The 16968-nt window shown below is 38.8% G+C and overlaps 1 protein-coding gene across 1 annotated transcript; it reads right to left on the bottom strand.

Moving 5' to 3' along the window:
* Positions 1 to 43: 43 nt before the first annotated feature.
* On the bottom strand, positions 44 to 11743 carry pepd (peptidase D). Its single transcript, XM_058628780.1, has 15 exons — positions 11656 to 11743; positions 9810 to 9993; positions 8771 to 8898; positions 8063 to 8126; positions 6175 to 6222; positions 5825 to 5886; positions 5066 to 5110; positions 4538 to 4613; positions 4356 to 4402; positions 4013 to 4081; positions 3437 to 3514; positions 2977 to 3125; positions 2178 to 2362; positions 1156 to 1347; positions 44 to 993 (listed from the first exon to the last, which is right to left on the bottom strand). Exons 1-15 carry the CDS (start codon positions 11670 to 11672, stop codon positions 850 to 852), a joined length of 1488 nt encoding a protein of 495 aa, XP_058484763.1. The 5' UTR covers positions 11673 to 11743; the 3' UTR covers positions 44 to 849.
* Between the last annotated feature and the right edge of the window lie 5225 nt (positions 11744 to 16968).

Here is a 16968-nt window from a genome sequence, read left to right on the forward strand (position 1 = left end):
ATCATTCACACATAATGACTAAATAAAACTCATTCTCAAAACATTTGCAAATGACAATGTTTAATTCAACAGGATTTTTGTGTGAATCATAGAATTATTTAAAAAAAATGCGACAGATCTGCTTTGGCTCAAATCACATGCGAGTATCATCATCATCATCATCATCATCATCATCACCATCAGACATGAGACACCTCACCAAAGAGCAGCAATTCAAGCCAATGCAATACAGGTCAGTCTGAAAATCATCAATAATAAAGCATGGGCGGAAAAAGAAACGCTATAATGTGAAGTTAATGATGATGTAAAAAGTATCCTGATAGCAAATCACTTTAAGGCATAATTAAATCTCCTCTTCGACCATTAGTCAATTATAAAATATTTACAAATATACTGTATTAATGCTTGTGTTTTTTTCCCTTCATGATCATCTGTAAATGTTATTTTAAAAGGGCTATATCCAAATGTTTTGCTTTTGATTGTATTGTTTGCTATCGTCTTGTTTCAACCACTTCAACCGAGGTTAGCATGCTAACAAGGTCGCCCCAGCCTTTTTGATAGTGAGACTGTAAAACCACACATTTTGGGACATAATGGGCCAGGAACAACTGAAGAGCATATTTACTTAAGCACATCTCTGCAAAACCTCTTATACTTAAGGTCAAAGCTGTTATTACTTTTCATTTTGTTGATCATTTTTAGTCTCAAATTAAATACTTGAATATAACACCTTTAATAATCAAGATTGTGTGTCTGTTAAACAGGTGAGGATTGAGAATGATAACTTCAGTTTTAGAGAAGAATATCCTTTTTAAGTGCATTTATCAATGTACAGGTTAGAGAGATCTTTTAGACTTTCTCGTTGCTGACCATGGGGTAGAATGGTTTTGCAGAGTCGGCCATGAAGGCCTCTATCTCCTCCACGGTACGAGGGACACAGGTCAGCAGCTCTATGCCATTTGCCGTCACTGCTATGTCATCTTCAATGCGAACCTGCAGACAGTTGTGATTGTCGGTTAAACATGTAAGAAGCCGAGTCGATGTGTAAAGGGCAAACTTTATTAATTATTGATCAATGGGCTCAATTCGTCACTGAAAACTGGTCAAATCAATCCGCCGAACGTAAACAAATAAAAGTGGCAGTGGAAGACTCACCCCTCCAAAGCCGCGGAAGCGAGCCAGCACTTGGTTTGTAATGAAGCAGCTCTGGGTCGGTTCAGCCAAGGCCTGGTCCAGCAGGTGGTTGATGAAGTAAATACCCGGTTCAACGGTGAGGACCATCCTCTCCTGCACCAGGCGGCCCATCCGAAGACTCTTCAGTCCAGGCTCAAGGATGCGCTCCACCCCCTGAAGGCAGTGAAAATAATTATCTTTTTCTATCACACATCTGTCATATCCATTCACATGCTGCGGGCACAGTCATCAGGAGCAACTAGGGGTTACACATCTTGCCCAAGAACACATCAGTATGTAGACCAGCAGAGCTGGTGATCCAACCCCAATCCAGTGGGGGGAAGATGTAAACACTGCAGAATATCTGTAGGTCAGACACAGCTTCAGAAAACTTTGTTCATGCATCTCTCACCCTATAGGCTTTAAATTGTTTGATTCGAACTTTTCAAAGAAAGGAGGCAAATGCCTTTTCATCCTGTGATGAAAGGGGTTTATCTGTGGGCCTCACGGTTGGGGTAACAGGCAAAATGCTAGTGTAAGACGGTTATAACTAGAAGTAAATATCTATTCAGATACAGAATGTTCTCTGAATTCAGTGGATCCAAATATAAACATTTCAGGTGCCAGTATGTAAAGCGCAGGTGACAAAGTGCTCTTAAAGTACAGAGTGCTCTTGTTCTGGCTCACTAAGTTTGAATTACCCACAAACTTTCTGCCGTCAAACACTCAACAGCTCCACTGGGTGAACTCGTTTTATATATATAGCTGTCAAATGTGTATGACACCATGTGCTCAGAGAAGATTTGACCTTCACATCACTCTTGCCCTCATCCCATACTGCAGCTTGGCTTCCCTCTGTTGCTCTCCCACCTCTGCACCAAGGTCCTTTACATTATTGATGACACATCAATAATGAAGGAACAGGAGTGGGTTGTCTTCATTTTGTGTCCACTGGACGGTTGTGATGTGAGAAATAGTGAGAGTGAGTCCTCTGTAGCTCTCACCTCAGGATAGCCTCCAACATCGTGCACATCGATGCCCAGCAGGTGTCCCAGTCCATGGGGCATGAAGACGGAGCCCAGGTGAACCTTCATCATGTCGTCCACGCTGCCATTCAGGATACCAATCTTCACCAGCTCCTCCAGGTGAATGCGGTCAGCCAGACGGTGCATGTCAGTCCACTTCACACCTACAACACCAACAGATTTGTTACTGGAGAACAGAGAATCTCTTGCACCTAAACTTAAAGTATATATAGCGGCTTTGAGACATGTATTAAACTCAGAAGGAGTTCGGAGCCCTGCCTGGAGGGTTTGTAAGTATGAAAAAAAAAAAAGAGTCCAGAAAATAGCCTTTCGTCCACAGAATATCCTGCCAGCTTGTGAGTATAATCTTGTCAAAGTCTGTGTAATATCCTGTGAGAAAGAAGCAGGAGGATCTCCAGGGAATTCACAATGGGAACTTGGGCTATTGTGCTGCCTTCTACGTGCTCAAGCCAGGTTTCACCCTCTCACTCAGATCCTCGAGAGAATATCCTTTTGTGAACGCTCACCCAGACAATGTCCTTCGTGTTTGTCAAAACTAATGTTAACAACAAACCCCAGAGAACGATTGAACTCAAATCTCCAAACATTATCAGAAGTATGTTGATACTATGTTATGTTGATATTATAAGACCAAAAGATTCTCAAAGCATAGATATGTACATGAATAGTTTAGACACTAACATACTTCAAGGCTTGTATATGTCCTACTCAATTTTTTTTTATTAGATAATGAATGCGTTGACAAAAAGATGATCACCTGGTTTGATGGCAGCCATGACAGTTCGGGAGGACTTGAGGACAGCCTCATAGATGGCCTTCTGGTCAGGCGTGAACTTGCCATTGGCTGGGAAGGAGCAGGTGATGTCTGATGAGTAACAGTAGTACTCTCCACCCAGGTCAAACAAACTGGAGGAGACAAAATACCAGGCATTCATAAATCAGATACAACTCTGCTTCAATATTTGTTTGTAAAATAATCGCTTTGCCTTGTGGGAACGTGGAGGCTGCATCTACTGATGGTGGAGCATTTTTGAAATGTTTCAGGAGACAACAAGTGGGACTCTTTGCCACTCATTGCACTTTTTTTTTTTCCCTGACAGTACACAGAACACCTCTAGGACACTATCAAACTCAAGTGAGTTTCCACCCCCTAGTGGAGTTGATACAGCCTCTTCTGCAGAGGAAGCTCTCCAGGAAAAAGTAGAAGAACTACTCACCACATGTCTCCATCACTGATTGTCTTGTCATTGGGAGCTCCAGCATGACCATAGTGGAGGACAGATGAATTATGGCCCCTGGTTTGAACACACAATGACACTATTAAAAAAAAAATTCCAGTAATGTGAATTATAGAAAATTGCTACTAAAACATTTTGAATGAAATAGTGTAATTCAGGACATCACCAGCCTTCATTTTCAAGCATTTACTAGCACAACAAAATAGACTGCATCCTTGAGCACTAATCCCTATGAGCTGCTCATTAGACCTTTAATACAGAAGGCCAGAACATGATGAGCACCATTTCAGAATTCACTCAGTGATGCTGCTCTGCTGGCAAGCCACACTACAGAGAGGAAAGTGATGAGTCCTTTTGGTAAACAGGATTTGTTTTGGTCTGCCAAGCTGCGCACTGCGACTACTTAAGTGCCAAAAAAAAAGGCTTAAAAAGATGTGAAACAGCCGACTTATTTTGTCAAATAATTAAGACAGTAAAGTAACAACATAACTGAACCAAAAGAGGCATTAAATTAAATTAAATAAAATTAAATGAAATGAAATGAAAAATGCATACGTTCCACAGATACAGGTGTACGAAGTGTGGCGCATCCCTCCTTTAGTGTAGCAGTAGTGCTGAAACAGGCTGGAAAAAAAGTCAGAGAGAGGAAACATGACCAAAAACATTAGGTAGCAGAATCTACTCTATACTTTATAAACTTTCTCTGATATAAAAAGATATATAATGAATAGCGTAAAGCACCACTGACACACGACTTATCTAGGGCTGTGAGTTATGTGACAAAACAGCACACAACACCAGAGTTCTTGTTTATATGCTACTCATTTTGTTATCATAAAACTAAGTCACCACCAGGGTCTTGTGTGATACTGATCTATAAAAAAAATGTGCCACTTACCTCTCCATTTCATATTCTTTCTGCCCAGGTTTCACACGCTGCATGATCTACAATGAAAAGGTGTGGTGATATAGGGGTTACCAAATCTTTGCATGAGCTGCTCATGCATAGGATGCAGCTCATAATCCTCTAACGTTATGCAGCTCATAACCTTAGAGGATTTGAACAAATAAGAATCTCACCATTTTGTGGGCTTCACTGGAAATCCTGTTGGTGTAGCGCAGAACCTCCAGCTCCATATCAGTCTTGATGAGACGGCTGCAGACAGACAGAAACAAGAATTCAGATCTCATACAACTCTCAAATGTTTAACAGACTGTCCTCCACTGTCACTTGATACAATACCAGTCTGGGTTATGATCTGATGTTGGTAAATATTTATTGTAAGTCCTTAAAGGACAAAACCTTGTTAAGTGTGTTGGGTGAAGGCACAAAGGGAATCATGCCCTTCTCAGCAGGAGGTGCTCCCTTCTCATTTCAGGTAAATATCAATTCATCTGAAGGGTGCAAACTCTAATGCCAAGGAAAACAAGGCAAGCATAAAGGACATTACAGCTTCTGATTCTGAGAGGGAAAAAAACAAGTAATAGCTGAGATGCTTATTTTCCTGACTGGTCGGCTGTAATTCCAGAAGGTTGTGTAGTAACAGTAGTTCAATCTGCCTGGAAAGAGTCCTTACGTGTATGTTAAGTTCAGTTTGAATCACTTACCATTCCACAATGACTGGGTGTAAGCGAGTGTTGTTTACTTGGAACCTGAAAAAACAAGAAATAGCAGCATTATTATACATGTATGATGCAACTAATTCAAACGGTTAAACCTGTCCAACAGTTTGCTTGATAGGCTTCACACTTGGCAGGTGACTTACTGTGTGCACATGTGTGTGCAGTGCTGACGTGGATGAGAAATGTGAGAGATACTGGTAAAAAAATGTGACAGGTATATCGATAAACGAGCCACTTCTGCCTCGTCTCACACACACACTTGAATGTTTTTTGTTAAAATAACACTCATCAGTGTGTGCACATGTCGATCTTGACTTTGTCTGGATAACAAATGCAAACGAGAAGAAAAGATATGCTAAAAAGCAACACAAGAACAAAACATAAGACGAAGAATAAAAAAGGTAAACTGGGTTAACTTGTCCCCAGACTGATTCAGAGGGACAATCAGTAGACTTTATTTATTCTTTAAATATCACAAGTCCAATTTTTATTCTTGTGTATGTTAAAAAAAAAAGAAAAAGAAAAAAAGAACAAAGACTAGTGTGAAGGACAAATCAACATTACCATAAATTGACAATGAGCAAAAGCAAGATTCTGTGTTTAATTCATTTACAGACTTGGGTTTATCTGTAACAATCAGTATGCATGAAAGTCTGCTGTGTCCTTGGTTACAACAGACTCTCCCCCCTCGGCACCACCAGAAAGTAAATTGACTTTAAAGCAAATTATGCCAAATAAACATACCGGCTAATTCCTTCAAAGGAGGCTTCACGGCAGATACTCCCACTATCTGTATTCTGTCCTCGCTGCAAGGAAAGAAAAACATCACCACCAATTGCATTAAAATGTAGATGAAGGACATTATTTGGTATACATTCATCATGATCTATTCCATAATTTAACAGCTGAACAATGTGCACACTTTTTAAGTTGACTTTCATAATATTGAGTTTCATATTTCAAGAGCAGATGTTTATTTGGGATATGGTAAATTAAATATGTCTATAAAAATGTATCCAAAATTATGTATCTGACAGTTCAGTACATTTATATACCACTGGCTGTAATGAGCTCAGAGTGTGCGTGATGCATACCAGTGTTAGGAGCACTGCTGGTTTGAGGTTGGACAGGACATCAACAATCTGCAGGAGAGGAGGAAAGGGAGTGATTAGAAGGCCGAGACCCACAATAGAGCAACAGAATCAACAAACATCATCATCATGGACACACATGCTCTCTCTGGTAATCAGCAACAAAGTGAATGATAACCCTCCAGCGATATTGGCCACCAACAGCAATCATGTGAGTGTCCACAGACACTATTACTATTTAAACTGACATCCTGATACTTTGCAAGCAGAGTAGAAGTAAAATCTGGGAAAATCGCATCTTAATTTTGAACATTTGAAATGATTATACATTAGGATTACACTTACACACTTGTGTATGGTTAAAAACTAAGTTGCGATGTATCACTAATATAGTGATTTGTTGAGTCATTGATTAGCCATAACGTAATTTGTCTCCACAAACTGATGCAGTTTGTCAACAGTAAACTATACTACAGAGATACTATACTATATACTATATACTATATATAACTATACTACACAGATTCTCCTCTGGACACATTCCTTAAAGAAGCACCTGCTCTGAAAGGAATAATGTTGTACTTTTACACTCATATTCACTCTCTTCGTCTTACTTCTTTAAACTCAATTAAAGAGCTTTGGGAACTGGACCTGGCAGAGGAGATCTCTGGGGAACTTTGGGGGATGCCCTTAACAGAGTCCATAAGGCCTTCATCTGTGCAAAACACCGGCTGATTCAGTGTAAAATTATTCACTGCACCCCCACTTTACTATGGTCAGGCTTTCGAAGATATCTAAGGACGTGGACGCAACAGGTGTCGCCAGGCACCAGCGAGTCATGTAGATGTGTTTTGGTCGTGTCCTGCTTTACACTCTTTTTGGAGAGACATTTTTAGATCCTTATCTAAGGTGACTCATAAATCAATAGAACCTACTGCAGTGACTGCATTGTTTGGTGAATGTCCATCCACAGTATCAGTATACACCACAGATGCTGCTCTTATAGCCTTTGTTACTTTATTAGCGAGACATTTGATTTTACTTAAGTGGAAATCCCCAACTCCTCCCTCGCATACATTATGGATAAGAGACAGCTGTTGATTCACCTTTGTTTTTTTTGTCTTTAGTCTTATGTTGTTGTTGTTGTTGTTTTAGTATCTTTGTAATTCTATGTTGTTGATCTCTTGCTTTTGGTCTTTGTCTTGGGTGTTGCTTTTTTGGCATGTGGTATTTGTCCTGTACTTGAAAATATCAATAAAGAGATTGTGAGAAGAAAAAAGAAATCTATAGAATAGTGCTGAGCGAGGCATGCTAAATAAGTTAAAATAGAGAAATAATGTTCACCTCTTTCTTTCAGTTCCTTTTGTGGAGCCTGATTGCTTCACTCTGTCTGATTTTAATATTAAACCTTCAACACTGTCTATACATGACTGTTTCCCAAGCTCTAAAAATGTGCAATTAAACAAATGGCGACTGCAGTGTTACAGAGAATGGAGCAACTGATGAAATTTTCCCAACAAATGAATAATCAGTATGATGGTTCACCCAGTTATTCAAATTCTACTTGAGCACATATTCTGAGCATCTTATGGAATAAAAACAGGCCTAATAAAGCATCTCATAGAACACATTCCTATTTCAATCCCTTTTAATATACTGATATACACGATGCAGCTTCATGAGCTGTGCTTAAGTGTATCTGGTGTCACTGATTTTTTTCCACTTCTTTGCAACAATGTTCTAATAAGAGAACAATGACTTTCACCTTTATGTATAAAGTCATTTCCTGTAACTTCATAGCTGGGTGACTTTAAATCAAGGTTCAGTTACTGCACAGAGAAAAGGTCACACAATCACAGGCTTTTAAAGACCAACACTAACACAGACTTACATCACAGGTGTATTGCACCTCATCAACAGCATACTTCTCCTTGAACTGCTCTTTAGTAAAGATCCTGTCAACAGATGTAAAATGCACAAATGGTAAAGAAGAGCTCAATAAACAAAATAAAAGACAAAACAATGGATTGTATTAAAGTCTGGCAAAACACTGCAAAAGAAAGACCAGAGGGGGGAAGCTCAACTAATCACAAGCTCAGTTCATTACAGTCGTGATTAAGTAACTCCTGAGTGAAAAGGGCTTTTCATTCACGTCACATGACAAAAATGATCTGAGGTTTATAAATTGGGAAGAGAAAACATATGACATGGGGTCAAGAGGTCTGCGGGGTATTTCCACATCATCATTTCCAAGATTCGTAAAGTACTCTCAGCACATATACTGTATATTATATCTATGGCCACTTCCTTTAAAGCTGCAGTGCGGACAGGAAATGATTTGTTTGTCACGACTGAGGGAGGCAAGAGAGAAGCATAACAGGAACAAAGTGCTACTAAAACAAAATGGCTGTGAAAGATTGTACAATAGCTGAAAATGCCAAGATGCGGACATGAAATCTTTTAGAAACGGATTCTGCCACTAAAAAGTCTGGCCTTTTAGCACTTATTGGATGGGGCAATAAATGTTACACACTAGAGCTTTAAGCCTGTGATAATAGTTGGCCATGTACAAAGCTCTGAGAGGATTAGTGTGACTCACTCTCCCATCCAAGTGGCATAGCTTTCAGCCAGTTTGGGAACAAAAAGGATGGATTTCCCAGAGTCCACATCAATGGCTCCATAACAGTCAGGCTCCGTTACTCCAAAAGCCCAGTGGAAGAAAGACTCCTACACAAGTGAAACAATCAGCAAGGATGTTAGTGAAGGAAACTATAATAGTCAGCTAAAAAGGAAGCACAGTGTAGGCAAGTTGTCCCAATTTAGTTGGATTTATTGAGGTAAATACAAAAACCCAACTCAACAACAACACAAAAATGTATCCAATGATTTACAGCATGTTCATATCCAGTCACAGTCATAAGCTTTGTCTTAAGTCTGAAAAAGACTGACATCATATGAATACAACAGTTTTCTCTGCAAGGTGACTAATAACTGTGTATATTTAAGTTTATTGAATTAATTAATACAATTGCCCATTGCCTATATCCCAAAGGAAATTGTGATAGGAATCAATAGATTATGAAAATCTTATAAACAAGGATTACTGTCCTTTGTTCAAGAGCATTTGAATAAATACACAGAACTTGGAATATGTTTTCATTATAGTTGCTGTGAAGAACATCTCATGTCAAATGGAAATGTGCCTTTTAACTGATGTAGTATGCAATTTAGTGTTGGAGCCTTCATCATTTGCCACATTGACTAAAATAATTAGTGTTTTGATTAATAGGGCAGGTAGAACACCCAGACAGGGCATAATTAGACCTTATTTTTTACTTTAATTTACTACATAAGCCATAATAAATAAAGTATAATTATTCTTAGCTAAAATGTTTTGACTGGTTTCAAAATAAATAGCTATTACAGACTTTGTTAGGCTAAAACAAACAAAGGCTCATTCTACTACTTACTCATACGACTTATGATAGGAGCTGAGAATTGGATGTGAGATTTTGTTTTTGAGGTAGCTGGATAGACTGGCCTCTGAAATCTTTCCTTTAAAGATCAAGGAACAACTGAGAGGAGGTGACAGCGAATAGAAACAGACAAACAAAAGATTTAAACTTAAGACGACCTACCTGCCTGAAAAGCAGGTCTGTGTCAGTGCAGTATCTCTGCTTCTGCTCCCCTCCCTGCAGCACCACCACTGACTTCGGCTGCTCTCCGTCTTTGGCTTTCAGCCCTTTGCACAGTCTTTGTCGGTTCTCAGCAAAAAGGGCAGCAGACACCCTCAGGGTCTCATTACCCAGCCAGAAGACAGGTCTAAACAAAGCGAGATGGTACATTAGTGAAACAGTGGAGAATGGTTCTTATTTGGGTCTAGATGATGTTTGCCCAGTCATACGGTGAACAAGTCTAATACAAATACATTATATAATCCACACACATCAGCCATTTTAATAAGCAAACAGTATTAAGATATGATTTTTAAATATTATTTCGCTTTCACCATAAGGCATACTTTTAAAACACTGTTTAGAAAACTGTCTGTCTGTATCTTCTTCTGATAATGATTTCTGGCCGGCTGTTCACTAAGAGGTGTAATTCTGCCCTGCAATAGTTCAAAGTTCTTAACATTTGTTAATGAGTACTCGTGATTTTGCCTCTGGACAGTGTGAGATCTACCCTCTCTGCCTTCTCAATTATTTTCATATGGGAGAAAAGTTGGCAGAAAATAAGTTCAACACTTTTTAAAAGGATAGAAATGTGGGGGGGGGGGAAGAAGAAAAGTTGGCAGGAACAAGCTGAACGTTGAAAATGCTGACTCGAATGAGGAGACGACATTAAATTTAATTCGGTGGATGATTACATTTATTTTTAACTGAACATAGAGGTCATGATTCTCCCTCAGCTGTAAAACATCCATGATGATAAACTGATAACTTGGTGATTTAGTTACTTGAAGATGAGTAGATAAGATAGTATGTAGATTAATGTCATGTCTTGGTGTGGTTACCGTTGTTATCTTAATTTGACCCTATATTGATAACGTCATCCGTCTTGCCCTAAAATCTGGATGAAATTGGTAAAAAAAATAAAAACATTGCGATTCCTATGATAAGATAGAACATATGTGATACAGGGTGGATGGTACCAAAGGTGGATCATAACCTCACAGTATTTCAGGGCTCATGAATTTCCTTATCATGCACTGTTGGGTTGTTTATAGGTGTAATTCTGAACGGCCAAAGTATCAGTGAGGTGTCTATAAAACTGAGTTAATTTTCCATGGCACCATCTTTGATGTTGTACTGGATTACACAACGCTCTGAAGACCCATGATAAATTCCAATATCAAAACCTCACCTAAGGTGACTGCTGCAATTTTTGTGTTCAATAAAGTTCAGGGAACATGCTAATTTTAATTATTTTACAATTACTATATGTAATGGGTCAGAAAACAAAGCACATTATACAAGTATACTGTTACTGCACTTTTTAAGGCAAAGGGTGGCAATACTATCAGCTTCAGTGACATGTATATCATTGAAACGTACATATATAAGATAATATAAGAAAAATCGCCTTTTAATGGTTTAAACCATAGATTCGGCCAACATTCCCAAAGAGCGGTGCCTTTACTGAAGATATGCATGTCTTTGAACGCAGCTGTACATATTATTTTTATTTTTTATATACATTTATTATTTACTTACAAAATAAAGCAAGTGTAAAATCTGAGCAGGAGTTCGTTAAACCAACGGAACGTTTACTATAATTTCGACAGAGAAACGTGGCATTTCCCTGACAACTGCATTGTTAATAGACGAGCTGAATCATTTAGAGAAATGACGAGTATAAAATGAAGAAGGTCCGACCAGAAGTCAAAACCGCTAAAATAACTGTCCAAGTTACGGGGGGGAAAAAAACATACAAACATTTGTTCCAGTCAAAACTCCCACAAAAACAGAGGAGTGAACTCACTGCGATGCTACAGCCATGATGATTCCGGATCCACTGAATGTCACGTGACAACAGCACTCACGTGATTTTTCTTTTCCTCTGACGTTGTAAAATGATGCGTTCAGGTTCTCAGGAAATGTTAGTTTCAGCGGGTATGCTGTATTGTACGCATGTTTGTGTTGAGCTATTCTGGGGTTTCATGTTCCCAACTGTGGTTATCATTTACAAAATGCTACAGTAAATGCAAATAACTTTAAACGAGAATAAATAATGCGCTACTAAAAAGATATAGGTTGAAAACTTCCCCCCAATTGGGCTTCTTTTGAACGCGTTGGCTTGGAAAAAATAGCATTGGGCGGGTTGATAAAATTTGGGCTCCTTTTCACAAGATTTGGCCTTTTAATATATATATAAAACAGTCCAAAAATATTAACAAAATAGTTGCCATTATATGGTAAAAAAAAACCCAAAAAACTGCTGTGCTCCTCTCACTTATAATCAAATCAGCTCCTGTGTATATGTGTGAAATATGTCAGTTTGTCAGTGCCTGTAAGAGCTTCTGGACTCCAATGCGAATGGAATACCAGATGCAATTGTTGCTTTTCTAATAGAGTGTGGCCTGGACATCAAAAACATGGTGGGGATTGCAACAGATGGAGCAAGTATTATAGTTGGGTAAAATCACTCAGTTTTTATGCTCCACAAACAAATGCAGCCAAGTCCACAGCTTGTTCATTGTGTTTGTCATTCTCTGGATATTGTAGCTAACAAAGCCATGCAACTTCTCCCCAGCAACCTGGAATACATGATAAGAGGTGGTTTGCTCAGTCAGCAAAATGCCAGAGTGATTATAAGACAGTTTACCAGAGGTTGTCCACTGAAGTTAATAGTGATCTTAGGCATCGAAAGAATTCTGGATCAAGAAGATGTCCTTAAAATGCACGTCAGTTTGGTACCAGATGTAGAGCACTGCTATTCAGCCAGGATTTCGAAAGACATGCGACAAAGCAAACAGTCTGTACATGCACTTTCTCCGCCCCGTGATAAAAGAAATCAAAGAGGTGAACAAATACTTCCAGCTGGAAACAGGCGACGCACTGGGTGTATTTAGTGATCTTGATAGACTGTATACATAGAGAAGAATCATTAAGGCCAGCATACTGCGCATGAATAATGACAAACATCTCTGGGAGCTTGATCTTAAATCATCCAGGCTCCACCTCGCAAATCCAGATGCTGACCTGGGTACCACATTCCAACAGCTGCTGAGGGAGGAAATTACATTAGCACCTGAATAGGAGACAATTTCAGTGTGGTGTTTGGCTTTCCTAAAAGAAGTGCTTGTGCAATATCAAATGCACCTGCCTGCATCAATGCTGCACAAACTGGAGCTGCTCTGCCCCAAAACTGGTGACGTCCACCATAACTAGGCCAGGTCAGGAATTAAAGATTCATCCACATGATTTACTCATGTTCAGATGACACCATAGAGTGCCAGTGAAAGCATTCAAAGCTGAATGAAGGTAGAGGAAGGGAGCAATTGTTTCAAAGAACAAGCGCTGAGTGCTATCAGATTGCTCACTCTGTCCATATTAAATGCTCATGTTTAGAGTGGCATTTTCCCAAGTGCCACTGTTGAAGGATGACATGAGAAATCACATGGAACAGCCGCTCCTTTCCAGCCTCATGGATGTGCACTCTGGCCTGAGCAGGAACGGGTGGAAATCAGCCATTTTCAGACGTCCCCTGGCAGTTGTTGGCGGAGATTTGATTCCTTCATGTATTCGCCTGCTGACATGGTTTTCACTGACTGTAGTTCTTCATGTTCAACATTGCTCAGTTTGTGTTATTAGATATCAAAGATATCAAACAGTTTTGGGTATTTCACTCGTTTTTGTTTAGACTTTTTGTTTTTAAAATGAGTTATACCCACATAAATGAGCATCAACTAATTCTGTGTGTGGCACCACTGCTCAGGATTTATTGCCCTTGCAAGCCTTCGAAAGAACCAGAGGTGTAGAGCTTTGGAGCAAACAGGTTAGTGAGATATATGTGTTCAATAATTTCATTTGGCCACACAGTATGTTTCAAGGACGCTTTAAAAACTGAAATGCACCGTAACGGCAAAATGGTTCCCCAGAATGTTTTAACATTTTACAACCATTACTTCAGAATGAACATAAAACTAAACCAAACCTATAAAAGCATAAATGGTAGGTTTTTTTTTTTGTTTTTTTTTTCAACTTTTCTATCTTTTTTCTCTTTTAAACCTTTTACCTTAGTAGTAGTTTTGTAGTGAAAACACCTTGGAGCCATAGCAACAAGGTGTCAGCAGCACTATATCATTATCAGCTGTTGCACAGATACAAAGCTTTCAAACAATATAATTTGTCAATGTTGTGTTATTTAAAGGATTGCTACCAAGACAGTAGTGTCAAGTGTTGTCTTATAGAATATACCTCCAAATACTAGAAACATTTCACAGTGCTTTTCAATCCTTTTGTGTGAGAGTTTCATAATTTACTTTAGAGAGAAAGACCACACACATGCTTCACTGTCATGTTCAATAAAAGCAAAAAAAGCCAATAAAATATATTTTAATTAAAACACACAGGCAGGTGGAAATGAGTGAACATGTCTCAGACCTGTCCATTGAAGAAGTGAATAAAGTCCAACTATAAGACACAAATCTACTTCAAATAACTATATGTCAACACCTATTCAATACAACACGAACAACATAGAGCTGTTTTTCTACTCACATCTTTCATCTTTTGGCAGACTAACAAAAGATAGTGAAAACTTATGTCATGATTTGCTTTTTCCACACACACACATTTCCTCCCTCACAGAAAAAGGTTGGATAAGACAGTTTAACCTGACGGCGCCTCATCATGTGCACAAATCATTTACGATTTATCCTTTTTCAAAGAAATAAATTGGCCTGATAATAAAACTGTGTATGAAAGGGTTGATAATGGTTTTACCAGCCACTGTACACTGCACAACTAAATTGGAGGTATTAAACCGGGCAGTCACAGTTAGGTAAGAACAATTGTTATCACAGCTATTTCAAGACCTTCGTTTACCTCAGCGTGATCCATCTGCCTTCAGCAAGTCTCATTTATTATTTCATAATCTTGCCCCAATCTCTCTGTTGTGTGCAGGACTGTCAGCCAATTGGAAAAAAATAGATTCCAGCTCATCTTCTAAGCTGCTGACTCACAATATAAAGCTTTACTTGTGGTGGAGAGCTCAGGTGTGAAGGTGAGCATGCAAATGAATGTGAATGAGAGAAGAAAAACAATATCTGCATGAAATTTACAGCTGGTGTGCACAATCATTGTGCTGTTCAAGAAATAGAATTGTTAATTGAGCGGTACTTAATTACGTTTAAGTATTAAGTATTTTATCCAATCTTTAGATAGATGTTGCTCATGATAACCCATTAAAATCAAATAGATCAAAGATAGTCAAAAAAATTATTATTATTATTATTGTTACTTTTAAGCTTATCATGACTATGATTTTGAATATACACATGGTCTTTATTTATTTCTGGTACTTTATGGTGGACCCCACGGAGGACAGCGCGTAATGGGGATCCTAATAAATGAACAAAGGATATATTAAATAAACAAGTAGAACCAGAACAATGTCATTTAGAGACACCTCTGAATCAATGAGCCTGTCAGCCTGTTTTACTTAGCACATAATGAATAAGGTCTGACATTGACACAACAGCTCCCTCTTCAGGGGAATCTGTAAAGTCCATGAGTGAGTTACAAGCAACAACACCATCAACTGTCTGCATTTGAATACTCACCATGTCTCCATCTATAATGGTGTCGTCATTGGGAGATCAGGCCGCAGTAGATCACTAGTAGATGAAATGGGATGGAACACATGAAAAAATTAACAAACATGTATACAACCACATATTAATACCATCTGGCAGCCCATGGCCAAGTAGAAGGGACCTGTGCTTGTAAGTGGCAGGTTGAGAGTTCAAATCGCAGGACATGTCAAGGGCTGTGGTTTCCCCCGAGTACTGCTCCTGTGCTCGCTTTGTTTGAGACTGCATCCTTGACCACTCGTCCCTATGAGCTGCTCATTAAACATGGCCTTTAATACAAAAGGCCAGAGCCCCATCAGTGTCCCATAATGCTTCACTCATAGTGATGCCGCTTGCTGGCAGCCACACTACAACAGGGATAACAGTGATGTGCTGTTTTAGCAAACAGGGATTTATTTAGTTTCCCTGTGCATTCTGAACTCTGCTTTGAGTTCAAAACCCCGTGGGTGCACAGAGAAGCACAGAGGCTTGAGGGATGTGAGGCAGCACATTTTCAAAGTTAAAATCACTTTTTGTTTTGTCTTGACAGGCAACATACACATTACAGATAATTGTGTGTAATTTATTCACATTAGTAGATAAGAGACTGTCAGAAATGAAAAGGATAATTAAATGAAAATGTGTACGTTCTACAGATACAGAGATCTAATGTGGTATATTCCTTTTTTTTAGTGTAGCAGTAGTGTTGCAACTGGCTGGAAAAAGGAAAACAAAAAATTCAAGGGGAGATGAGATGAGGGCAGACAGGAGACATTCACTATCATTAAATATTAAATAATTCAAAGTATCTGTATTGTTTTGTTACACCTCTGAACAAGACATTTGATTATTCTACCAATTAAATGTCAAATTTGATTGTCATTTTAAAGGGTCTGCCATGCAATGACATTTGTTATACACTGTACAAAATCCTGACTTAGTGAGTGGAATATTTGTATTTTATTGCAAATATTTTATATGATGTATAGTTCATTATGTGCCTGACACTATGTCGCTTTAACACCATCATTTCCCAGCTTTGGGATCAATAAAGTCTGTTCCATCCGTACGTCTGTCTGTCAGTGAAAGGTAAACAGTCCATCCAAACCATATGCTGGGAGCAGAGTTATCATAATGCCATTTTAAAGTAAACACTGATGTACAAAAGTAGACAGACGGTGTCTTGCCGTCTACTTTGGGCCGATACAGATTTGAGACATTTGATTTGCTATTCATTCTGTCATAGTTTCATAGTTTTAGGGCTTGTTTTCATAACACAGCAAGACCTCAGCCATGGTCTGTGTGCACCTGATCACAACAACTGTATTTTTCCTTCTTTTTTATTTGATACTGTTGTGATGTCATCTCTACTTTTAACACTATGGACTATAAATTAATCTCTCAAAATTAGACAACAACATTAATGCAAATAGCCATACCGATACCTTGAACCATCATACCTGAACACTAAGTGACGCGAGTGGCTCTGAGGACAACAA

Source organism: Solea solea, chromosome 5 (genome assembly GCF_958295425.1).
Source record: "Solea solea chromosome 5, fSolSol10.1, whole genome shotgun sequence".
NCBI lineage: Eukaryota > Metazoa > Chordata > Actinopteri > Pleuronectiformes > Soleidae > Solea > Solea solea.